Source organism: Anopheles coustani, chromosome 2 (assembly GCF_943734705.1).
Source record: "Anopheles coustani chromosome 2, idAnoCousDA_361_x.2, whole genome shotgun sequence".
In the NCBI taxonomy this organism is placed as follows: domain Eukaryota; kingdom Metazoa; phylum Arthropoda; class Insecta; order Diptera; family Culicidae; genus Anopheles; species Anopheles coustani.
The window spans coordinates 39,578,859-39,605,512 of NC_071289.1; the positions used below are offsets into that span (position 1 = coordinate 39,578,859).

A 26,654-nucleotide genomic window follows, 5' to 3' on the forward strand; every position below is an offset into this window, starting at 1 on the left:
TATGCCGCAATCACAAAGTTGAAGAATGAGTGAGAGCAAGCTATACGGAGTGATGAAATAGGTAGTGAAAAAAACGACAACAACAAACGGTGCTGTCGGTGCAGTATTCATCCGGAAAAGATTAATCGCAGCAATTTAAGTACTCCGACGATTAATGGGATTGGAAAGAAAAATGCTATTGATTATGTCATGGAGCGCTTCTCCTGATCGCTGGTAAAAGCACGATGCGAATGATTCTTAAGTGCTGCGGAAAAGAAGCCTTATATTTCGAGGAAATTGATACAACTGGTCAGGCGATATATTTTTTCACGAGCACTCAATGCTACAATCAGAACAGGTAGGTGTATTTCCAATCGCGGACAGGAAAATCTAACCCCGTAAAGTTCTACGCCACAGCGAAACATACCTGCTACCCATAAAAACTGTTAATAAATGGCATCGTAGTCTCATAAAATCCACCTCCCCCCGGTCGGTCGCTCCAGAATGAGGACACAACTGCTTTTGGTGCAGAATAAAGAAGGTAACGAAAACCATCTCTTCCTGCTGGCTAATGAATGCAGTGTGGTTGAGGTTGAAAACTTTTCCCCACTGGCCAATCACCAGAGCCAATTGATATTCTATTTTGCCTTCGCTCCTGTTGAAACAACGATTGTTTCCACTAGCGAACGTGAAGAATTTGTTAAATGCATTTTCTTTTTACAGAGGAGAAAAACTCGTCTTTCCGTTCATTATTATGTTCTCCCACTGGTTTCCACTTTTCTCTACCCTGTTCAAATCATCTTTTTTTTTTGAATAGATCCCCTGAAAGTTTGAGCAAACGGAGGGCGAAATAGGGGAAAAAATTTATGATTATTTGATCAGTGTTTTATTTTTTAATTTATGTAAATAATTCTTTATTGCACGTTTCAAAGCTGGGCTGAAGGTGTGAGTGCGAGCTCGATTGCTTTGATGTGGTGTTTTGGTTTCACTTGCTCCTTCGCAGGTAAACTTGTGTGTATAAAAAGGAGGTTTTATGAGCACCACGCCACTGCACAGTGGGCATTTGATGGGATCTACGTTAGAACATTAATTTTTGTGTCACGTATACCGACAAATTTCTACAAACTTCAAACAATGCAACTTGCACGTAAGGTTCGTGCGATCGAAGGTTTCATATGCAACTAATTTGCGAAAAAGCATAAAATTGTAGCTACACTTAGCATTGTATTTCCTATTAGGAACAACCATCGTGAATTGCAATATAGTTTTTCAAAAAGCTACGTTATTAGCACAGATTAATATATCAATTCACTTCAGATCTCTTAGGACTCGACATCTCAACGCAATTTTACCTCACCAGTTTTGGACGGTTTTTAAAATGTTATGATATTGGCTTTTAACGACGTAGCAGACCTTTTTGATTTTAATATATCTGATTTATCATTTCTCAAGCTTCTAAGCTACCTTGCCACCTAACAGAAACTGTCCGATGGATGTAATTTATAACTAAATAAATAAAACTTGGTAGGGGTGGCTGGGGTAATACGCACCCCTGGGGCAATACGCACCCCTTCCAATTTCCCTTGAAAGACGAGTTTTTAACGCGTAAAAAGTAGTCACCCTGTAAGATCAATCTAAAATATGGTCACCCTGTGAGTTTGGCAGCTCTACATCAACAGAAACGCGAAATAAACGCAAAACAAAATCATTCTCAGCTCAGACAGTTTTTGTTATAATGTGACGTACCATTCCGCTAAGGAATATTAAGTGCAAAAACCTATATTTACCCACGAGGAATACGAAATTTAGTGAATTGAGAATCAGTGCTTGAGACTGTTCATGAAAATTTCTGGAAAAATGCAGATATACTCATATTTTAGTTGAAAATGTGTTCAACTATGAATGGGGGCAATATGCACCCAGTATGTCGGGGTAAAATGCACCAGTTTGTAAACAAACTATCTTTATTTGACGTTGGATGTTGCCTCTTTGTTGTGGTGCGTATTGCCTCTTTGTTATGGTGCGTATTGCCCCTTTGTTGTGGTGCGTATTGCCCCTTTGTTGGGGTGCGTATTACCCCTAGCACAGGTGCGTTTTGCCTCAACCAGATACAGATCGATCAAAAATTGAACTTTTTCAAAACTGAAAAAAATACGATTTTCTTAGCTAAAAAAGCAAACATTCTTGAACTGGTAACTAGTTTGAACCTTTATGAATCCTATTCAGTGATAAAATCAACAATCAAGAGCCAACTTAATAGAAAATTTTATAGTTTTTCTTAAGGGGTGCGTATTACCCCATCCACCCCTATAAGAATCTTTAGAGGATTGGTCGTGAAAGTTTGGTTGTTAGATGGTAAACCTGCACCCGACCTTAAAAATAATAATAATTCAAGCTAAACAAATCCTATTTTGGCGTTCCGGAAAAATCCGATTGTGTTCTATGTGCTAGAAAAAAAGGCATGCAACTGCAGATAGTATGCAAGTTAGAGAAAATATTACAAAAAGGAAATACTTTTTGTACGAAATGTCCGCAATGGTTATAAATGTGTCACACTAGTTTTATCATTTGCTTCGCTTTTTCTTTCTTGTCGTATCGACCATCGTGGATAGCCAGTCCTCTCGTACAGGGGATGGTCAGGTTTCGCTTGAGATTTGAACCCACGCCGTCCAAGTGGTGTGGTTGCTTTGCTTTATTATATATTATTTATTATGTATGTAACATATTTCACGTCATCTGGGTGTGTCCTGCACTATCGGTCTTTGTTTTATCGTACGTACGCGTGAACATTCATATCGAGTGCTCCTCAGTCGCAATGGGAAATAATCAGAAGTTATTTTATCCCTTTGTTTGCTCGCAGTTTCCCACTGTGCAATGGACTATAATCTTCTTTTGAATCCCTCTTGCTTGTAGTGGTGTAGGTGATATAAACACAAGGTCTGTTTGCATTGTGCTGCGTGAAAGAGATGCTCTGCACCACGCGCGGCGTGTGGTAGTATTGAATGCGTGACTGAGGGTAGTAAAATACACCGACTTGCTAATGGAATGACAGAATCATCGGTCGAGCGAGAAAGGAGCAGCACTCAACAATAGAGCAAGTGTGTAAAACGAGACGGTGTTTTTACGTACTCACACTAGCAAACACGAATGAAATATGAATTTTCTTACCGAACTTTATCCATTCCTCGGTTCCATCTCTTTTCCTCGCATGCGAACTTATGGAGCTCAAATGTCATTTTTGTCGATTGTCTGTCAACTGTCCTGTTGTTTTCATTTGTTGTTTATCAATGATTAAGCTCTTCGTAGCCCTGTGCCCCGCAAAGGCCAGACTGGCCAAATCTGGCCTACAGTTCGGCCGCCCCGAATGAGGTTTTCTAGGCGCAAAAAGTTCCCTTCTCGTTATCAACCCATTTTTCTTCCTTCTCCAAAGCACGAACACGGGCCCCGACAGCAACGGCAGCAACCGTGTTATTATGTCCAATAAAGGTTTGCAGGGCCAGTAGTGCGCATGCCCAAATAATACCAGTCTTGACAGATATTAATTGCTTTGAAGTCGGCCAACAATAGAGGATAAATTGAATTCAAAATTTCAAATTCAATTATGTATGCTTTCCTAGGCGTGTCTGGGGATACTTCTCCTTTACTGCGCGCTTCCATCCTAGCCCGGTGTACCCTCTGTTTAAGCTATCGCCAGTGGATCAGGAAAAGGAAACGACAATCGCAATATGGATATTAGTGGAATATCTTAAAAAGGGAAAAATGAGCTTCCTCGTGTCATTTTGTGAATTTTGTTTTCTTTCGTTCGTGCCGTTATTTCAACCGAACGAATGAGACGACCGTCTGAATGTTTTTTTTCCTTTCATAATATACGGAACATTAATTTAATGATCCTCAATGCTCCTAAAAAATCTACCGACCTTTTTCTCCTACTGCGGGACCTGCCCATTTCGTGCAATGATTGAGATAAATTTACAGAATAACGATCGGTGCTGCGCTCCAGCCGCTCTCGAAGAAGCGCACGGTCGGCGGAAGCCACCTGCGCCCGAAAAAAGGCCCACAACACAACACTCACTCCCCGGCTGCAGGTGATAGTGTGTGGTGCAAGAGGAAATTAAATTTGTTTGCGGATGAGGCATCCTGCAACCAACACAACCGAAACTACCGACCGCACCGGTCCGCACACTGATGTTGTGTGCCATCTGTGAAGAACGGTTTAAGAGTCGAAAGCGGCCGGGTAAGCGGCAACGAGTGTACCTTTCCTGCAAGGCAATCCCTTGGGGGGTCGGCGGCTCCTTTGCCGCCGGGTCGGGGTTCTTTGCTCGATGTATGCGAGTCCGTGGGGTGGATTCCGTCCTTGTTCGTCCTCAGGCTGCCGGCAGGGCCAATGTGGTCCATTGTCCGACCGTCTCTCTCGCCCGCTTTTTCCGCTGTCGTTAGGTTTAATGGCGCACATAAATAAACGTGTTTGCGACCACGAAAAAAGGAGAGAACGGGCAACTTGGCGTGCTAGGATCGAACCAAAATTGAGTTTCGTCGAACCATCATCGTCATCGCGGTGGACGAATATCTACCGATGTCGTCGCCGTCGTTCTGGTTTTGAAGCCAGCTTGAAAGTGGCGTTTTAAACGTGCCTGTAGCAATAGAACCGGAGGTGAAACAGTACGGCACTATCGTCCATCCGGTCTCACACTCCTTTACGAATGTGATCAAATGATAGCTTTTAATCTTTGACATACACAAATGGTTTTTTATTCTACTTTCCCTTGCTTCAACCTTTCTGAGTGTGTATGCGGCGTTGATTGTTTAGCTAAAGCAATGTCTGCGATGGCGTTTCGTTTGCCGTTTCGCTCCCGCATTCAACGTGCCGCTGCTTCACTCTCTTGCGCTCATGTTTACTGAAGGAAAGAGATGGAGAAAAACAAATACAAACGAATGATTGAACAGCAGGGCACGGATGAGAACATGTGTTTACGATGCCAGGAACGGAATCCATGCCAACAGCCGACAGCGGAGGATTGATCGCTGGAGAGAATCGAAAAAAAGGCCCAGCATGATCCTGGATAGGAGACGTAGATGAAGTTGATGATGATAGGTTATTCTCTCCGTTCCTTTTTTGTTTGGACCGATGGGGATCCCGAATCCATTTTGATTATCCGTCTGTTTCTTTCGATTCAGTATGGTATGCGATCTTGTGTCCGTATCAGTCCCGGTCTGTGGTTCAAGCCTAAAATTACGTTGCATTTATTATCTTGAAAGTAAATTTATACACCCGAGAAGATTAATTTTCCTGGAAAACCTAAGCACTTAACTTTTTTGTAATCCTACCCATTATTGTTTTTAAAAATATCGAAAAAATGAGCAACTTTTAATCAAAGTATTGTAAAAATCAATCTCAAATGACAATTGAGCCTTAAGTTTCATCGATTACTCATTAGCCGTTTGTTGGCTTAAATGGGTTTTATTTCATCGTGCCCGTTTTCGTCACTCGCTCGTTTTCTCCCCACTAGAGAGCGCTTAACCAAAACCGCGCTTGTTTTCTGTAAAAGTTTCCCGTGTAAACATCGACTGCGCCGTCGCAATGCAATTTGAACCGACTGCTAATGCTCTCAGAATCCAATATTCTTCCTATCCTCTTGGTTCCCTTCTTCCCACGTGTTTCCCCCCCATGGAAAAGGGCAAGCGAAGAGCGTGCGACCAATGCTTTTTCTCATATGCTCACGTCGCCGCCTACTCGGTGTGCAAGGAACCGTTTTACCAGCAGCACGATGCTGGCCTTTGGCACACGGCTTCTTTACCACCATGTGCTCATAAAAAGTAATATGCCTTCCAGCGGCTGCTGCACTGCCTGCCAATAGTGTGCGCGTCCCCGGTGCGGTGCCAAAAGTGCACACACATTCAACGGAAGGGGATTCTTTCTAATGATCCTGTGTGTTACCACACGCGTCCTGAATGCAAAAGGATGATGATGGCGACGGCGACGACGACGACGATGACGATGACGATGCCTACTTTGCTCGACGGCGCATTGTCGCACACAACTACACGAGCACGCGTGCAAGTGGAAATTGAATCGACCGAACTCAATAACGAAAAAAAACCAGCCCAAAACGACGATGACGATGACGGAGACTGAGACTCATCTGTGTCGGGGAATAATCAAAGCACTTTCGGGGAAACCCGGTGAGAGCGACCGAGACGGAATGCGACCACCACTGGACGCCGATGACGATGACTGCTTAGGTGTGTTTTGTAGGACGACGGCTACGACGGCGAACAACCGACGGACCGGAGCGACCGGGATTATTATTTTTGTAGGATCTGGCACGGGGAACGGGGTGGGCCCCCGCGCCATCGACGATTATGGCTCACACGGGGCTTCATCTTTACGACGCGTGTACCTGGGTGTGTATGTGTGTGTGTGTCCGCATAGCAAGAGGAGGATGTTTCTCTCGGCGCTGGTGGTACGTTCTTGCACAAAAAACTTTTCTTGTTTTGCCCCCTTCGGTTCGTTCTCCTAGTCGACCTGTGACCGGATGGACGTCCAGAGCGCGAAGGGCAGAGGAGCATGTATCTTGTGGCATTCGAACCGACCGACCCAGGCACGGGCCTCGGCTCAGAGAAAAGCCGTCGAAGTACGTAGGTGGTTTATTACTATTAAAAAATAATAGTATTACATGCGCGCGGCCAAATCGAACCAACGGCACGCGGGGGGTACACTATAATACTAACTCTCGCCACACACACGCCGACACACCAGTTTCCAGGGGCACTCCAGAGTGGATTGGAGTGAACCCAGATGGAAATCGTGCGCAGTATGGTCATCAATAAAATTTGAAAACCACCAACCACCCACCAGGCCGTGTGGGGGACCACCACCGCACAAGGATCGAACAGGGAAGAAAAGGAGTACAAGTTGTTTGCGGTGGCTTTTTACCTCCGTCCGGCAACGACATTCCGGACAGATAGAGCCCGTCGAACGACGCAAATGCCGAACGGAATCGGACCGCCTCGGGGGGGAGGCCATGAGCCATGGAATGGGATTACGGCTTGGCACTCGTGTCGGGTGGAGTACGCACAGGGAAAAGATAATCATATCTCGGTGTTCAATTTCTCCCACTTAGTAGTGTTAACGGGAGGGGGCGGTGGGTAGATTTTTAGTAGATCGATTTTACCACGCCACCAGAAAAATTCTTATCTGTGTGCAAACGATTGGTTGGTTGTTGGAAAGAATGTTTCACAATCTATTACGAACACGAGATGTCTATAATCAAACAAGACACACATTTCAAAATATTTTTCAAACATTATCAAATATATTAAGGTCCATTCCTGATTGTAGGGTAATTTTTAATATGCTGCCAACATTAAAAAATTGTATTGTTATTTAAAAATGTTTTTTTCTACATTTTTTAAATTATAGTTTTAAAGTCTTTTCCGAAAGTATTACTCAAGAGACAAGAAATGCATAGCTTCTTGTGCGTATTGCCGTAAAAGGTCCCAAAACTGTTCAATTTTAATATTTTACCATGAAAAAAAATTAATTAAAAACTTAACTGCTAACCTGTTTCTACTATTCCTTTTTAGTATATTTTTTTTTTAAATTGTTCACAAAATTTATTCGGTTTACCGAATCCAACGGTTTTAGAAAGCCAAGCAAAAACTTAGCTTCCCTAATCATTCCCAAGTTTCGATATTACTACAGCTTTTATGTTTCTTTACACATGTATTTAATTCGGTGAAGCAACATTCTAGAACTCATGATAGCCATAGCAGACCAGGTGTTAAATAGATACAAGTAAACAAGTAAAGTCCAGTAAACTGTCAGCTCCGAATTTCAATTCAACTGCATTGTGTCCCTACCTTGAAAGTTAAATAAATGATACAATATTTTGTATGCATTTTGTACGCTTAAAGTAGCAATTTTATCCAAAATGGATAACGCTACATTAAAAAAGAAAACCGTTAAATTTAGTAGCGTAATTTGCTGTATCACCCACTTTTTGCTTTTAAGGTTGACATGACTAAGCAACAAGACGTTTTTATGCTTTTCATTTCCAGCTCACAACCATGATAGTGGCAAACCTATGGAGCTAATTACTAAAAATTAACTGTTTTTGGCAAAACAGTGATTACAACTATTGCTGAAATGCAGCGCCTTGGCTATCGTATGTAGAAAATCCCGCTTTTTGTACCAGGCCTGGGTCGAAGGAGGGGGCCAAGTGGTGTCGCAATAAAAACATTACCCCATTCCGTCCTCCTGACGGAAGCAGCAGTGTAAGGATGTTCCACTGCAACAGAGACCCGGCGAAGGCATCGAACTGTAGCAAAAGTAGTAGTACATCTGCGAAAGCTCATGGACCATACCATCAACCCTACTCCCTGCTGGACATCACTGCCCGAATTGTTGCGCAAAATGAGCCGTTTCAGAAGATTGAGGAACGGTACGATCGAATACCGGAGCCGGTACAACGGCGGATCGTATTTTGGTCCTTTCCGCGCAATGAGAAGGACATCTGTATGTACAGTTCCTTATCAAGGTAAGTTTTATAGCTAAGTCATTCACCATATACTCGTAAGCGAATAGATTTAACTGGGGTTGCGAAGATGAGAGTGTAATTAATTATGCGTGCGTTTGTTTTTTAAAGGGTTTCCTCGATCAACTCGGTGGAATCACAAAGCCTTAGTTTCTGCACCGGGCTCAAGCTAGTGGAAACGGGATGCGTTGAGAACGTCCTTCAGGTTGGCTTCCACCTGAGTGGAATCGTGTGGTCGCATCCACCGAACCAAAGCGAACGCCACAGCCATGGCAGCGGCAACCATGCAGGCTCGTCTTCCGGAAGCCGTAATAATGAAATCATAGGCTACCTACTTCCACCAAACCAAAACCTGCTGAACAACAACTATCATCATCATCATCAGCATCAGCAACAGCAGCAGGCACATCATCACCATCATCACCATCACCATCACCATCACAACCAGCATCATCATCAGCCGCATCAGCAACAACAGCAGCAGCAACAGCAGCAACAACAACAGCAACAACAACACCATCCTCATCACAATCATCATCAGCAACAACTTCCTCACAATCATCATGCGCCACCCATCTCTCCTCCGCCGCCAGTGGCCGCGCTGGGGCAACCACAAGGCGCCGGTGGTGCTCAGGTGGCCGCAGCTGCCGCCGGTTTCCCGCCCGGACATGTGCTGGTGCCGCCAGCGATCGGTCCCGGACCGATACAACCGAATGGGCAACCGTATAATGCGGGAAATATCGACCATCATCGGGGCGATGCATTTAACAACCTTGCCATCGCTGGGTCAGTTTCCGGAGGTAGTGGTGGTGGTGGAGGTAGTGGATTGGACGAAAATAAGAAATTCAAGGTGTCCGTGAGCTTTGATCGGTAAGTGATATATTTTTATGTAGTTTTTTTCACTGTGTGAATGTAATAAATCCTTCAAAAGCACTAGGGCCTATTCCGAACGAAATCGTCAAAGGTAAACTATCGTTAATCTAAAAATAAACGATCGTTTTGAGTAAAATCGGTTGCAAACCTATCACATCCGTTCAAACAAACGATCGTCGAAATAATCGTCAATAAAATCCTTTGAGCTTTGCCATCTGTGAGTAAATTTGTCGAGCAGTTGAGTTAACGATCGTTATAGGTATCACATAAGCTTAATCTACAGCAATGACGACCGTTTAGTTGTCGATGACTAAAGAGCAGTCGATAACGCCAACCTGTCCATGAGAAAGCGTCCGATTTGATCATTGATCTACCCACGACGAACATGTTCAATAGCGCGACGATGAATCTAACTCGGGGTCCACACTACAGCGCGACGTCGCCTGACAGGAGCTGAACTCCATATAAAAAAAAACCTTGCGCGATGTCGCGCGAATCGCGCTAGGTTTTTTTTGCATGGAGTTCAGCGCCTGTCAGGCGACGTCGCGTTACGCGACGGTGCAGTCTGGAAAGCGTGTAAAGATTACACACTAGTGCTAACCGATATTTTTGCCCAGTGTTGGATGTTCCACGGCCCGGCGAGAAGAGAGGAGATGAAATAGTCGCTATTCTAGTTGCAGCACAGTCGCCAAAAAGCTATGTGTGAGCATTGAGGGGAATTAAAATTGCTCGAGCTTATTGTATTATCGATCGTATATCATATTAACGATCGTTCATGAAATTCGTTCGGGATACCTTTTTCGAGCCGTTTATTAGACGACCGTCTATTTGCTATACGATCGATTAGCGTTGACGACTTCTTTCGGAATAAGCCCTACTGTATAAACTACTTGAAACTAGATGAGGATATAAAGTAAGCAACACATACTACTGTGTCCAAAAAGTAAGGTGACTTTGGTACGCAAACTGTGCGCGTCCAAGATATTGGCGGATTGTTATTTTTTAATTGTTGAAATATGTGTTTTTGAATTCTTCAGCAAATTTCATGTAAAAATATTCATCAGGATAGGAGATATGATTTTTTTTGTGGCCTACTACACGTATGACCCTCGTTGACCCGACCCTGGGCACATTTGGGGAGCAAAGAATTTGCTTAAAATTTTGTATGCGTAACTAATTTTTAGCTGCGGATTCGTTGAAATAGCTTTTGGCGATGCAGTAATGTCGAAAAAAAATGTTTACGAGGGGTTTAGTGAATTCCAAAATGGCCGCCATGGCCACAATGGCCAAAAAGGCGTCATGGGACACATCATCCTCAACGATTCGTCATTCGACAAAGCTTACGTTCAAAATTTTAAGGAATCAATGTTAAATAATCGTCGATTGATGATTAGAGACTTCACCGATGATATTGAAATATCGAAAGTATCAGTAAATACCATTTTAGAGGAGGTTTTGGGCCTGGAACTCGACTGGTACCAAAATCGTTGAATTTTTTTGAAAAAAGGTGTTGCGTTGAAGTGGGTGAAACAGCGCTATCCGACTAAATTGACAAGACGAAGTGCATTATTACTGTAGACGAGACTTGTAACTATGCTCCAGACTGTAAAACAATCAATCAATCGTATAAATACCGTGCCAGGAATAAGCCAGCACCAAAAAACTAGCCAAACGAGGGTCATACGTGTAGTAGGCCACAAAAAAAATCATATCTCCTATCCAGATGAATATTTTTACATGAAATTTGCTGTAAAAATCAAAAACACATATAGCAACAATAAAAAAATAACAATCCACCAATACCTTTGACGCGCTCAATTTGAGCACCAAAGTCACCTTACTTTTTGGACACAGTAGTAGATTGTGCTCACACGTAATATTTTATTGTAGCGCTCCTGCTTGATCGTTTACTAAAGATTTGTTTCAATATAATTTACAAATTATCCACTTATTAAACTTTATTTATGCATATGTTCAAAACCTATTAATACGAAAGAAACATAAGGTCAATATATCAATTTTTTAAAGCTGACGTAATAAATATCGGTGATCGAATTTTGGATCTTTCATAATCCAAAAATGATTTTCATCTCATTTGTCCACAATTTTGATTATTAAAATAGTGTTGTGTATCAATTAAAAAAAAAACAAAAAACAACCTTAACTATACAATACATTGATGATTATAGTAATTTTGAGATATTAAAACTAAATGGTCACATAACTCACTGTTGCAAGCAAAATAATAACCGTATACTAAGTAGCATAACGACATTTTAGATATTTTTTACAATCTTTCATTATTTAATGTTAATTTATGTTTAATATCGATAGCGAATCGAATATAATTAGCGTTTACTTTTTCCACTCTAGCTCTGTACGTTTAAAATAGAGAAAAAAGTTCATTCCTGTTTTTCATTCCTCCTACAGATGTAAGATTACATCGGTAACGTGTAGCTGTGATACGAAGGACATTTTCTGGTGTCATCACGTCGTCGCGCTGGCCCTCTACCGGATACGCAATGCCGAGACGGTGAAACTACGAGTTCCTATATCCGAGACGCTGTTGCAGATGAACCGGCAGCAGTTGCAAAAATTCATCCAATATCTCATCGCCGAGCATCACACGGAAGTGCTACCGACCGCGCAGCGTCTGGCGGACGAAATATTGCAGCAACGGTCGGAAATCAACTCCATCTGCGGTGCGCCCGATCCAACGGCTGGCGCATCGAAGGATGACGACCACTCGTGGCATCTGGACGAGACGCAGGTTTGCGAGGCGGTCAAAACATACCTCGGCCAGGGCAGCTATTACTACAGCAGCAAGCACCTGAACTCGCTGTTCGGAAAAGTGCGGGAAATGCTACGAGCCCAAGACTCGAACGGTGCGCGCATGCTGACCCTCATCACGGAGCAGTTCCTAAACGATCCGCGGTTGGTACTGTGGAAGAACCACGGGACCCCCATGACGGAAAAGTGTCGCCAGCTGTGGGACCAACTCGGTGCGCTGTGGGTGTGCATTGTGTTGAACCCGAAGTCGACGCATGCCGAACGGATGCACTGGAAGACACTGCTCGAGAAATGGTCCAAGAGCGATGTGTGCCCCCAAGAGGATCCGGATCTGCGCACCTCGCCTTCCTCGTCCAATCGGGAGAGTGTTCGTGATCGCTCGAACCGTGAACGGGAGCGCGACAGGAATCGGTTCTTCCGGGAAAACAACCTACGCAATATGATGCACTACAATCATCATCACCAACAGCAGCAGCAGCATCAGCAGCAACAGCAGCATCAGCCAGCGCTACATAACAATCACGCGAACGGTGGTGGTGCGTGTCTGGGCCATTTGCAAGACAATCCGTACCGGATGCAGTACAACCATCGCCATGGTGGTGTGATGCGAAACCGGCTCGGCGGAGACGGGAATGGGAATCGTGGTGGAAACAACCATCATCTGAACGAACAGTACGACAGCTCCGAGACGGACTCGGATTCGGACGAAGAGATGGACGAAGCTATCGAAGAGGGTGGGGGCGGGGGCAATGGACAAGAAGATGAGGAAGAGGGCAACGAGAACGAGAATGAGAACGAGGGAGGAAACATTAACGGCCACAGGCGCCGCCTGGGTGACGACGAAGAGGATCATCACGAGGATGACGTTGTTCGTGCTGGCGGACGCCGTGGAGACGACGGCATGGAAGAGGACGTCGTCGATCAGGTGCACAACATTCTGCAGGACATAAACTTCGTCGATGGAGTCGAGCAGGCTGAGAGAGTGGATGGCAGCAGGAGAGCCCACCACGACGAAGACGGCGAGGTCAGGGAGTTTATGAACTTGAATCTTTTGAACGTGCCGGAAGAAGAGCATCGCTTGCCGGAGATGCTGCCGGAAAATGACGACAGTTCGCGGGAATCGATGGATGTCGATGAGCCCGGGATGATTGGTGGCCCCGTGAGTGGGAGTTCCGTGAGTGTTGTCGATGGCGCTGGACCTGGCCGAACAGGTCCGAAAGGGGCCTCCGGTGGCGTAGGATTCTTCCAGAGTCCTTGCATCTGCGGAGAAAACAAGTGCGAGTGCAATCGACCGGTGTTTTTGGATGACATCAAGCCGAAGAAATTTTTCGACTGTGTCGCGGCGGCAGCGGTCGGTGGGGGTAGCAGCAGTGGTGGTGCAGGAAGCAGCTCTGCTGGAACGAGTATGGTAACGGAATCCGGGTCCGTTGTGCCCAATTTTGACGTTAGCGAAGATGCCAATCAGGAGTGCATTGGACTCGCGAAAGAGAGTGAGTCGGAGGTAATCGCCGGAGAACTATCATCAGCCACGACTTCGAAGCGGCGCGCAAGTGATGAAGCTATTGAAGCCATTGCTGGACCATCCTCTTCTTCTTCCTCATCCTCGTCATCTTCATCTTCCTCGTCTTCGACGCATCACCGGGTGGAGGAGCTTGATTTTGAAAAACCTGGTCCATCCGGCTTGAACAGGCATCGTCGGTTGTCAATCGCGGATGATGGCGCCAGACCCTCCACTTCCTCCGCTCCAGTCGGCGGCGGTCATGAGGATTGCGATGAAGATTGTGACGAAGACGAAAAAAATAAGCCGCCTTGCGACAAACCGAACGATGCTGAAGTCCCAGGTCCTAGCGGAATTTCCTCATTCTGCATCGAAAAGCAGAAAAAGGATGCGCAAAAGGACGAACTTGATCCAGAAGCTGCCGGTCTCGATCCAGACGCAGGTCCAAGTTCGCGACGAGCCAGCACAGAGGGGGGAGCCTCGGCAGCCGGCCCGGCAGGCGCAAATGTTCCATCAGCGGTGGCTGCCGGTGGAAGTGGTCGTGCAAAACTGGTTAACGTTGGTGATGGGGGTGGTAACGCGGGGACGGGCGGGAGACCTTGCAAGCGCCTTAAGCTAAACAATGGCTCGTGGGTGAGCAAAAACAACAACAAAGCTCCACGCACCATCTTTCACAAGGCACTGGACGCGGTTAGCATGTCGTGGGACAATGAGCACCTAAAGCGAATCCTTGAGTCAGACAGCTACAAGCTATCGAGCCGCAACTCGGTACAGATTGCCGGTTCCAGCAAGGCGCCAGTCGCAAATCACCCGAGTGCAAAATCAAACTTCAACGCCAATGGGCAACCGTTGTGGCACGAGAAAATTTCAATGACTGCGGCACGGATCGACTCGTTGCGTTCCCACGGACACATGGAAGCTGCCCTTCGGCTTTCCGTAAGTGTTGTACGTACGATGCGCGAAATACAGCGCGAAGCGCAGGCCCTTTGGTTGCGTCACAAACCTAAGGTGCCCCAGCAGCCGCAGCAGCAACAGGGCGGAGCGTCTTCCTCTAGCGAACCTTCGACAAGCACCGTGGGTTCAGGAAGCAGCAGTAGCAGCAGTACATCCTCTGGTCAGCGATGTAACTGCATTTCAAAGGGTTTGCAGCTTACGGAACCCTCATCATCAAAGCAAACAGCATCAATGTCACTGCCATCATCTTCCGGGCCGTCTTCCTCCGTGGCTCAGCAACATTATGGGCATCAACAACACCACCCCCAGCACCAGCACCACCATCACCACAATCATCCGCAACCATCGACATCATCCGAGGCAAAATCCAGCTGCCAGTGTCAGACGCACCGTCAGCAACATCATCCTCCGGTTAGCTTTCCCTCGGGAGCTCAGGCACCGGGCATGCTGCCAGATCATCATCAACACCATCACCACCACCAGCAGCATCACCAACAACAACAACCACATCCATCGACTTCATCAGAAGGAAAATCAGGATGCCAATGTCAACTGCACCGTCACCAGCATCAGCATCAACATCATCAGCATCAGCATCAGCCTCCACCACCGATGTTTCCTTCCGGACCCATGCTGCCGGACCATCACGCGGCCATCGCTCCCATGCCGTCGACAATAAAGAAGGATTGTTCGAAGTGTCTACAAATAAAATGCTACTACGAAATGGTTGGTTCCAGTTCCTCCTCCTCCTCGACGAAGCACAACAATCTGGCACCGGGAGGCTGTGGTGGTGGCGGTGGTCCTGGCCCTTCTCAGATGGCGCAAGGTGCCGCAATTCATCACAATCACCATCCGATGGGTCCACCGGCACCACCTCCACCACCACCGCCCCCGCAGCCACCCCAAGGAGTAATGCCCATGCCGTCGACTTCGGGACAGCAGCAACGTATCCACCGTAGCTCGAGCGCTGGTGGTATTATGTGTAACTCCTCAAAATGTGGTCCATTCGTTGCGGGTGGATCGAGTGGATCGGTTGGATGTGGTGTGCCACCACAGCAGGCGCCGGAAATGTATCGTAAAATGATGCACTGCCCGTCGGCAGCTTCCCAGCAAATGCCACAACCATCAGGTAGCGGCCAACAGCAGCAGCAGCAACCGCACTGCAGTCGAGATTATCCTTACATGAAACTTGCCTTTGTGCGGGGTAAACCGATGATCGTTCCAGTTAGTGGCATGCGTCATCCACAACCTTCGGGACCGGTGCAGCAACCAACACCTTCGACTTCGCGTGCGCAAATCGGACAAATCGTTGCTGGTCCACCCCCGCTGCCAGCAACGTCTTCCACACAATCGACCGCTTCTACGACGACAACAACGGCTGGTTCCTCTGCGGTAAACCTACCTCCAGCTCCATCAACCAGCTGCGGGGGAGGAGTGTCCGCCACCGGCTCATCAACGTCCAGTTCTTCGTTGGCTCCCTCATCGGCCGCTGCGTCGGCATCGACATCGACATCTTCCTTCCAACCAAAGTGCAATTGCCCCATTCACAAGGAAGAACAATCGGCCGCATCATCCTCCTCTGGGCATTCATCATCGGTAGCACTAGGAGCTCCAGTTCCTCCACCACCCCCTCCGTGCAACACGATCGATGGAGTAGGTTCATCCTCCATTGGCACGGTATCGTGCTGTGTCAAACCTATCTGTTGCTCTCTTGCGATGCCTGTACAACACCACAAGCATCAACATCTTCCGACTTCCTATGCCCCTCCAGCATCTGCAACGATGGCACCATGCGGTGGTTGTGCTTTACATGCAGGACCACCACCACCGCCAGGAGCGATTTACGGTGGTCTGTATGGAGGTCCATCATCCTCACTTTCCTCCAGCATGCCTTCCTGCTCGAGCTCGAAGCCTTTCGACCGGTCTGCGGGAATGAACTCGTTCAATGCTACCGATTGCGATATGATGGGGCAGCCGAATCAACATAAAGACGATTGTCCTATGGCCTTCGGAAAGGCAAAGGCTCATGGAAGTTCCTTTTCAAATAGTGGTGGTAACGTTTGTGGTTCTTCAAACCGATCCACATCCGCAGTCGACACGAATGCTGCATCGACTTCGACCGCTTTTCTTGAACCGATCAAGGTTAATCGGAAACCCAACTGCCTCTCCAAGTGCATCGATTGCAGCGTCGGATGTGAGGTGGAGTTTCCGCTCGACGCCATTGCGTGCATATTCGATTGTCTTACGGAGGCATCGCTGATACCGGAAGCCGTCACGGTTCAGATGAACGAAATGAGTCGTATAGCGTACGACGCTGGCAATGGAGGTGCTGGGGGTGCCGGTGGTGCTGGCGGTGGCAGCAACGGCAATGGAGCGGCCGCTCCCGAAGACGTCAACATCATTGCACCGAAGTACCGGCACCTACCGATTGCAGACTCGGCCGATCGGCAGGAAACCTACCTGACGCTGGCATTTGAAGCGGCAATCCTAGCACTTAGCAAGCAACGCATCATGCCCCATGGTCTCTACGCACAGCACGTAATCTGCAAGCAGCAAGATCAGTTGATACAGCGACTGCGCAGTATTGATCTGGACACCATGCTGGTGAGCGTGTTGCGAATGCTGAGTTTGCAACTGCTCGACGGTGGTCCTACCAGTGGGCTCGGTGAAATGATCCATCCCGAGTCGGTGCCGATGCATACGCTCGCTCGGTTCCTCTTCGCCTCGCTGCTGAACCAGTATCCCGATCTGGCGTTCGAGATAGGACTGCGCGCGATGCGCTTCCCGATACTGGAGAACATTAACGAAGGATCGGTGAACGGCATCGAGCTGCAGCACAACAACTTCATGCACTCGCCGTATCCACGCTGGTGGACGCTGGGCCACTTGGAGACGCAGCAGTGCTCGCTCAGCTCGACGATGCTGAGCGCGGCCAAGGGCGATACAAAGCGATTGTCGGCCGTGTTGCAGAATGCACGCCGGAATATTCACAGCTCGTCGCATCTGTTCAGGGTAAGTTAGAAACACAGATTTCGATACAAAAATAACGCAATATATCAAACTTTAGGGACAATAATTTCAAAATCTGGTTCATTTACCGCATTCCAATTGAGTTGGAATCGGTCGGTTAATCTCCTAATAGTTCGCATAAAAAAGTGACACAAGACAAATTTCAGCGATTATTTTTTGCGAAAAAATAAATTCTAAAGAGCTTCCTTTTGAAAGCATAATCAAGAATAACAATTCTTATGTGATCAAAACAAGTTTGGCAATATTATAATATATAATGAAAATTGATCCATTACTTTGAAAAATGTTGGTTCTAATTAACAAACTACTCTTGTTTGTATATTTAACATTTTTTAGTTAAATATTTTTCCTGATGTACCTATTAAATTAAATGAAATTAAACATGTTTGACTGTAATTTTAATTGATCGGTCCGTTCTTTTTTTAGCTCGCACAAGATGCTTTTCGATTTGCAACGCCCGAAAATGGCCCACGCAGCCAGACACTTCTCGGTGTGGCCTTCGAATTGGGCCTGCAGGTAATGCGAATGACTTTAACCTGCTTGAACTGGCGTCGCCGTGAAATGGTCCGATGGCTAGTAACTTGTGCCTCGCACGTCGGTATAGATGCACTGATGTCCATCATGCAGAATTGGTACGTATCGATGGGATGTTCTGCCTATATTCTATGTTCCCTCCGGCTTTAATATTGTATGTTGTCTTTTTTTATCTTTAAAGGTACCATCTGTTTACTCCAACGGAAGCGACGGGCCCGGTTGCGACGACCATCATGTCACACTCGACTATCATGAGACTGAACTTAAACTTTCGCCAGCAGGATGAGCTGTCCAACTGTGCCCGCACGCTGGCCCTCCAGTGCGCCACAAAAGATCCACCAAACTGTGCCCTGAATGCGCTCACGTTGTGCGAGAACGACGCAATGGCTTTCGAAACGGCATACCATATTGTAATCGATGCGGCCACTCACATCATGACCTCTAGCCAGCTCTTTACGATCGCTCGGTATGTTGTTTTTATCTCTGACTTCCAGATGATTGGATAACAACAATCTATTTACCGTTTTTTCAATGCAGCTACATGGAGCACCGAGGTTATCCGGCACGTGCCTACAATCTGGCCATGCTGGCAATGAAGAATGTTCAGCTGGCCTACAACCAGGACACCCATCCGGCCATCAACGATATCCATTGGGCATGCGCTTTGTCCCATTCGCTCGGCAAGGCGGAACTGTCGAAGATGATCCCACTGGTGATCAAGAACGTTCAGTGCGCGACGGTCCTGTCGGACATCCTTCGGCGGTGCAGCGTGCCGACGCCTGGACTGCACAACTTTGGAACACACGGTAGAGGTAGCGACGATCAAGGCCACAACTGCAATTGCTGTGCGACCTGTGCTTTGCAAATGGAACTAATAGAAGAAATGTTTTCTGTTCATACCATTACAGGTAACAATCTGAGACAGTGCATTAAGCTGAGCTACGATCGGGAACCGCTAAATCAATTGCTTGAAGCGGCTGTTTCGGCTTACGTCAACACGACACATTCAAGGTAATGGCGCGTCTGACTGTTTTTAAATCATGGTACTGTTCTTTATTTTATATCTTGAATTTTTCCCTCTCGTTTTTTTTTCCTTCCCAGGCTCTCTCACATCTCGCCGCGCCATTACAGTGATTTTATCGATTTTCTCAGCAAAGCGCGCGACACCTTTATGCTGGCACGTGACGGTCCGGCCCACTTCTCGCGCCTCATCGAGAACATAACAATCGCGTACAAAGGCAAAAAGAAGCTCGTGCGCCAAGTGCGGCAGCGTTTTCAGTTCGTATGAACAACCCTTATCAATCCTTTCAGCATGTAAAGAGCAATTCGGCTTAATCTCCGGTTGCAAGAGACGCAACGGTCGGTTTACAATTTCCTTCACAAATTCAGTGATTTAAGTATTAGCTAGAATAACTAATTCCGAGGCATTTATTGCCACTTTCACTAGTTTTCCGTAAAACATAACAACATGTTTACCTTTTACTGAAGTGAAAATTTTCCGCGACAAATACATTTTCCACTATCTATTGATTTTGAGGTTGGACATAAAGCAAAACATATAATGATTTCGTAAGGAAGTAGAAAAGAATTGTAAAAATTAAGTGTAGCAGTATTATAACGTTATGTAGTATGATTCATTTCCTCTTACGCTTTTACTGTTTTACTGTTTCGTTTGTGACTTTTTTGATCTATTTTCTGTTCATTTGATTGTTATTTAGAACAAGTTTATTCGAAATCGAACTCTGCACAGCACAGTTCGGCACGTGTTTTGTGCACTATTTTTTTTGCGGCCAGTGCTTTCCTTTTATCTCTCTCTTTTTACTCCGGCTCTTTCAGAGCCTTTTCAAGGCTCTCTGTTGAATGTATTTCGGAATCATTATTTCCCGGTTCTTGTTGCCTAATAACCGATGCAAGCGAGATATATACATTGATTTTCATACATACCCACTACCATACTACACCGTAATACATTTTACTAGGAATTGATCTCAGTGTTTCGATAAACATTATCAAGTGGCAGTCAAAATGCATCCACTTTTCATTAATTTTCAGTGCAGTTCAGGTTCTTTTGTTCCGGATGGAGGAACTACCAGCGTCATTGACCGACGCTGTAGTACGCGGCGCCAGGTTCCAATATGCAACCATACGTTTCATCCCAAAATATTAATACAAAGAAATAGATAATTACTCAGTGCGAGATATGTAGTGACCGTAGCGAGTGAAAGAACGATGATCATGCCAATCATTAGGTAATTTATAAAAAAAACCCGATAAAAGATAAAGAAATGAATAGCAAATAATTTATCGAAACAGGATTGCCAAAAAACCAAATGAAAAATAAAACTAAAAACCATCAAAAATAGACAAAAGGCAGCCCAGCCACGGGATGTATTGCCGCCCTCTATAAATATATATATATAAATATATGTATAATTTAAAAATGAAGCAACATCGTTACACAACACTTAATACTCCACATCCGCGTTAAAAGTCCTTTAGAAAATGAAATGTCTAGCAAACCGCTTCGGCGAAAGTAAAACCCAATTCGCATGGAAAGCATAATCGGTGAGGACATGTATAATCGCATTTATTTTACGTGCCACTAAGCATCCCACGAAGTAATTGTCAGGTCCCCACCCCCCGAAGTGAAAAGCAAATCAGGTCGGAAACAGTGAGATTAAAAAGATTAATGATGTTGTTGTGCACAGAACCGTTCTGGTTTTCAGGCTACGTACTTTGAATGGTTCTTAGTTTATATTATTGTACCGTTTTTTTTTCCTTTTTGTTACTTTATATCTACCTCTTAGTTATACAGGCTTACTTATCGAGTAACGACATACGCATTAAGCATACCTATTTTAGTTAAATACAGAACAACATTAAACTCGTCTGCTAAATAGATGCGAAGAAGTACCCGTTTTTCTAAACAACGGTGCATGGCGTTGTCCTGGATCTGTGTAGGATCGGACTGAAAAACAAATTTAAATACAAGTTTTAGTGATCATTGTAAAAAAGAAGTGTCGCACTTTCGATATCCACTGCCATAAAACGAAAATAGACGGTCTTTTCACTTGACATTGGATTGCAATCAAATGTAGAACTGGCCTTGTTTGAGCATGGTGTTTCTTTATTCAAAGGACCACACGACGACACCAGGACTCGTCGGAACACTGGAAAGGAAACTTCCCAGCAACGTGTTTTATCAGTATTATCAAGACAAGAGGGTACGTGGGCTGAAGAAAATATTGTAATCGATTTATCAGCTAGCAGTTTAGGTAGCCTAATTTCGGTTTTGTACGTATGATGATTCGATTTTGTTCGCGTAGTTTTGTTGTACATGTCTTCTGTCATTAGAGCAACCGATCCGAAGATTTCCACATCCAGCGTTTAAGAAACAAGCAGACAGAAATGAAGGGCAGGTTAATATAGTTCAGATGGATCACAAAAGGATGGGGCGACTTTTGCCGATCTCAACTCTACAATATCGTGTAACAATAGTAAAGAAAAACCATCTCTAGTTTGCCATCCATTGTACTCTCTGTATCGATTATCATAGGGTTGTAATGCGAACGGACCTAGCATTTTTGAGACATGCCAACGATTGTTAACAACATAGTCTCCCGTCCCAGGCTTCGGTTCGGGCTTGGGCTTGCTCCGTTCTAACAATTATCAGTTAACCAGGTTCCAAAGGACATACAGAGCTGTATGATTACCATCAAAGCTAAACTACTATCGCTACAGAAACATTAGTGCTATTGATAGCTAAATAAGATGATAAATAAAAAAAAATAATGTTAGTAATACAAATAATATGCTTATGATAATGACAAATGATAAAGCCTAATCACAGCTATAATAACAACAAACGCATGGTTCTATCATTATAGTACGAGAAGAAACAGTTCAGCGTGCATGCAAACGCAAGTTACAAAGATTGATTCCCATTGCGCCAGTGTTAGAGCAATACAACAAAACACATCCCATGGAATGAGATTTGCGACTTGGACTCCAGGGTATAACGAAATCTCAGGACTGGTAAATTAACAAACTAGTAAACTAATCGCATCTCGTAGACAGGGATGCAGATAAGATAACAAAAAAAGGTGTGTGAGCGAAGATGAGGCGAAGTCTGGCAAAGACAGCTAACGTGAATCTGCACGAGACAAGACAAATAGAGAGGAAAATGAGAAGTATAAAATAATTTGAACGAAAAAAAAAAAACAAAGATATGCATGCATAAATATATCATAAACGTGTGGGTATGCACAATCTAAAAATAAAACAAACGGGTTTGAGTGGAAGTGATTGAAAGAAAGGAAACAAATGTGTAATATTATCAAATCGTGCGAACAAAGTACGGCAGTCGTAAACTTGCGTAGTGGTAAATCATTTAAACTTGCCATTTAACCAAGCGAGGAAGACAAACTACTAAGCTATTGAAACATTCAAGATGCAATAAAATGAAATTAATTTGAAAGAGATAGTTTGCCTTGCTTCTTCATTATTCAAATGTAGCTCACAACGAATTAAGAGAATTGTTTTCCAACAGTACAAGTGCCTCTAATGGTACACGAGTTTTCTCCTAATACGATGGTACGACACACCATTCTGCTTCCAATCATCGATCTGAGAGGACGCAGGTCCGATTTCGGCTATCGCTAAATCTAACGGCTCGATCGTAACGAGTGGGCGAAGACAAAGGATTATTGGAGAAGAGAAAAGAGACGATCGGTCAGACACGGCCAAGCTCAGGCTAGGCGGATGCCAGGTGCATGTGAGACGAGCTCTCACGGATAGGATAGAGGTTCAAACCGTCGGTGTGCGATAAAGATCCAGTTTTCTAAACGCGTCATCTTGTGTGGGTGCGAGGCTTTGTCCTCAGCGCTGTTAAAGTCGCTGGACCTAGAACCCCGGTTGAAGATGTACCCACCGGGATGAGAGGGGAAACCGGTGGTATGTATCATGCATAAAACCAAGCCTCTGGACTTGCGAGGTATCTCCGGGATACTATTTAAAAAGTACCCAGGAGTATCGGACGTGGCCCGTCTGCGTCCGAACAAAGTTAAGGTCACCGCAAAAGATCGGACGCAAGCCAACGTAATTGCGGCTGATCCTGATCTATCCGAATATTATCGAGCATATATCCCCGGTAGCTCGGTCGAGGCAGAGTAAAGGTGCTGGAGGTTACAAATTTGTTCGCTGGCATAACTGTTGACGGAAAGAAGGAATACAAACAAACTGGACGAAAGTCGTGTTTGAAGGTACTGTTCTACCAAAATACCTTATTTTGGACGGACTAAGAGTCCCGATTGGTCGACCTTTCATTCCAAAGGTGGCAATCTGCAACAAATGCAGCAGAATTGGGCACTCGGATCCGTTTTGCTCAAACGACACGTGTTGCGGTAAATGTAAAGGCGCCCACCGAACAGTGGATTGTTACTCGACGCAGCAAAAATGCTCGCACTGCAGGAACGAGTGGCACATTCCCTCCGAGTGCCCCGTCTACCGCAAGCTGCAAAAGCAGCAGAAAAAGACTACGCCCAAGCGCTCCAAAAGTCACCCGACTCCCAATCTCAGACCCTGTTAAACCAATTCGACATCTTGGAACAGGGTCTAGAGAATGATGTTGTTGAGAATGTTCCTACCACGTCCCCCCGGGCAGGTAATAACAGGAAACAATTACAAGCTTTGCGATACGGTACAAGCTTGCGAAAAAAAAAGTAATTTCAAAGAAGAAGGTAGCACAGAAGAAGCATAACAAACTCTCAAAGCCGGTAGCTACCGGCCCGGCGCCAGATCAGAACAATCAAAACCTTCCGTTCCCCGATCCACACCTAGACAGACCATCCCACCCGCTGCTCCTAGCACCTCATCGTATACCAACAAACCTGGCCCCTCTGCTAGAGAGCCTGGCTCGATCGCCAATAACCCTGCTCCATTCCTTACTGACATCATTCAGACGTTACTGGATTCTCAATCTCCCTCCACCCCTGTCGGGACTGGCAGCCTGCGCTTTGCCCGAAGGGGTGTGTTACATCAGTGGCTGATATAATGGCCATGCATAAGCAGGATTGTACGGACCGATGTTTGATACGGCAAACATTGTCCAATAGAACTGCAGGAGCCTCCTTGGCAAGATAGACCTCTTCAAGGCCCTATTGAATGAGCACTAGTGCGATGTATTCGCACTTTGTGAGACATGGTTAACACCGGAAACTACACTCAGATTCGCAGGTTACATTATACGTCAGGACCGAAGCTCATGGGGAGGAGGCGTACTGATTGGAATAAAAATAAACCAGACCTTCTCCCGGATCCTTATTACAAGCAATGGAAAAATAGAAGCAGTAGCCGTGAGAATAAGGATAGAAGATCAAGATATTGCTATTTCTTCGGTCTATGTCCCGCAGTTTTCTACCGTTAGCCGAACCAGACTGGAAATAATAGAAAGAGAGCAAAATCCAATGTTCTGAACAAATGTAAATTTGGCAAAATCCCTCCCCCCACCGTTTTTCATACTAGGGTATTTTAACTCGCACAGCTATGACTGGGGAGGAAATAGGGATGATGCCCTGTCTCACATTATTAAACTGCGTGGATAACCAGGAATTGAAAATTTTAAACTCTGGAGAAGCGACGAAAATTCAAACTCCCATGTTTAGTCCAATCGCTCTATTCCTCTCGCTATGCACGTCAACTATGCGACAAGACATCAAATGGAAGGTAATAGCCGACAAACTGGACAGCGATCATTTGTCTATCCTCATTACACTCTTGGAACCAACTGGAACCACGGCATGGGATGTTTTTAAAGGAGACCTTACTTTAAACATAGACTGGGGAAAATATACCGCTTGGCTCACCCGAGAACCGGATCAGGCGTCATCTTTGAAGATTACTCGAACTTTGCTGCTTGTGTAGTCGAGTGCGCCCTTAAGGCACAAAAAGGTCGTACACATATTCCGAAATCCTTCAAGAGGACGCCTAAGCCCTGGTGGGATAGGGACTGGCCGGCGGGTAACATAGCTAAACGCATAGCCTATAATAACTACTGTACCACCTCGGCCGTCGGATCGGTGCGCGGTTCGCGATTCGTAACCGAAACAGTCGCATAGATTCGACCCTTAATCCCCAGCTGGTGACACCAAATGTTTTCTTCGATATCATTTATCCTCACTATCGTAAGCGTATCGTTTTGTTCCCGTTTTCCACCTTCTTGAGCAAACGGGGTGCGTCTTTCCCTACCATGAACATGTTTCGCCAAAAACATTGCAATCTCTTTGATGTACGGTTCGAGTATGTCGAATGCTTCGGCAGTGTTTAGCTTAAAGGCGTACAGTGTAGATACCATTTTGCTTGATGTGAGCCAACTATCAGCTTTTTCACGCACATGCTCGAGAGAAGTACACTGCTCGTCCGTGAGGCACTGCTGGAAAATTTCATGCGCCAAAGTTCCGATGTGCATCTACGACGGTGAAGAATTCAAAATGATGTATGCTTCTTTAACACACCGTTTCCACAAAAACTGACCAGCTGATTAGCCTCATCAACTGCACGAAACATTTCCTGCAGGACCCCACGACGCCGGCAAAACATCGCTCCTAGTACTGTTGTTCCTGATATGAGCTGGTCTGGATTGGTGACGAAAAACCCATCGGTGCTGTTGACGATAAAATGACCGGAATTAGATTCGTCCTTAACGGTCTGCACGGAAACGGTAAGATCCGGCGTAATGTGTTCTAGCGTGTTCCTGAAGCAAAGATAACTCCGGTTTCAGTCGTAGTCTTCAGTCAAATCATTTGTTGCAATGTACAGTTGGAACAATGTGAACTTACCATGGAGAAGCAAGAAAACATTTCGCCTTTTCCTTTGATCTTTTATGCTCCAAAAGTACTAGCAATTTGTGATTTGCGCACCGTTCTACGGTCAACACTTTGCACCGTTGCCATTTAGTTAGGTCTAATGTGTATTGCTGACATTCCTAAAACGTAAGCCACTCAATACTAGTTAGATATCCGTTTCACGGGCGTCCTTTTGCTTACTCACGTCCTCAAACTGGTCGCAGAAATTGGGCCACTCATCAAAATCAGATATCAAATCGGCGTCTACAGCGTTTTCGATTGACATGGTTAGCGCGGAATCCTGGTCAATATTTTTACTGGCCTCACATACACCCTGCCTGGATGTTTTGCTGCAGTTTTAGTCGAGTCATCCATCGTAAATAACAAATGGTTTTTAAGTTAACACATAACTAGAATTGAACGTACTACGTTAACTATAATTCAAGCCCGCCAAAAGCATCCGTCAAATACAACATATTTTCATTTTTTTCATAAACATTGAATATTTTTTTTTTGGGGGTCGTTATACACAGAAAAATACGATTGCAGGAAAAAGGAAAAGGTTTTCTCCAATTCACGACATAACAAAGAAATGTAGCATGATTAGAACTGTTTATCACG

At 45.3% G+C, this 26,654-nt stretch overlaps 1 protein-coding gene across 1 annotated transcript; it reads left to right on the forward strand.

The window, feature by feature from the left end:
• The first annotated feature begins 217 nt into the window (after positions 1-217).
• Positions 218-22,569, forward strand: LOC131264379 (uncharacterized). The gene is made up of 10 exons (XM_058266682.1): positions 218-337; positions 8,038-8,516; positions 8,625-9,383; positions 11,817-15,039; positions 15,115-17,640; positions 18,085-18,290; positions 18,374-18,658; positions 18,730-19,004; positions 19,101-19,203; positions 19,294-22,569. Exons 2-10 carry the CDS (start codon positions 8,260-8,262, stop codon positions 19,478-19,480), a joined length of 7,821 nt encoding a protein of 2,606 aa, XP_058122665.1. The 5' UTR covers positions 218-337; positions 8,038-8,259; the 3' UTR covers positions 19,481-22,569.
• The last annotated feature ends 4,085 nt before the right edge of the window (positions 22,570-26,654 follow it).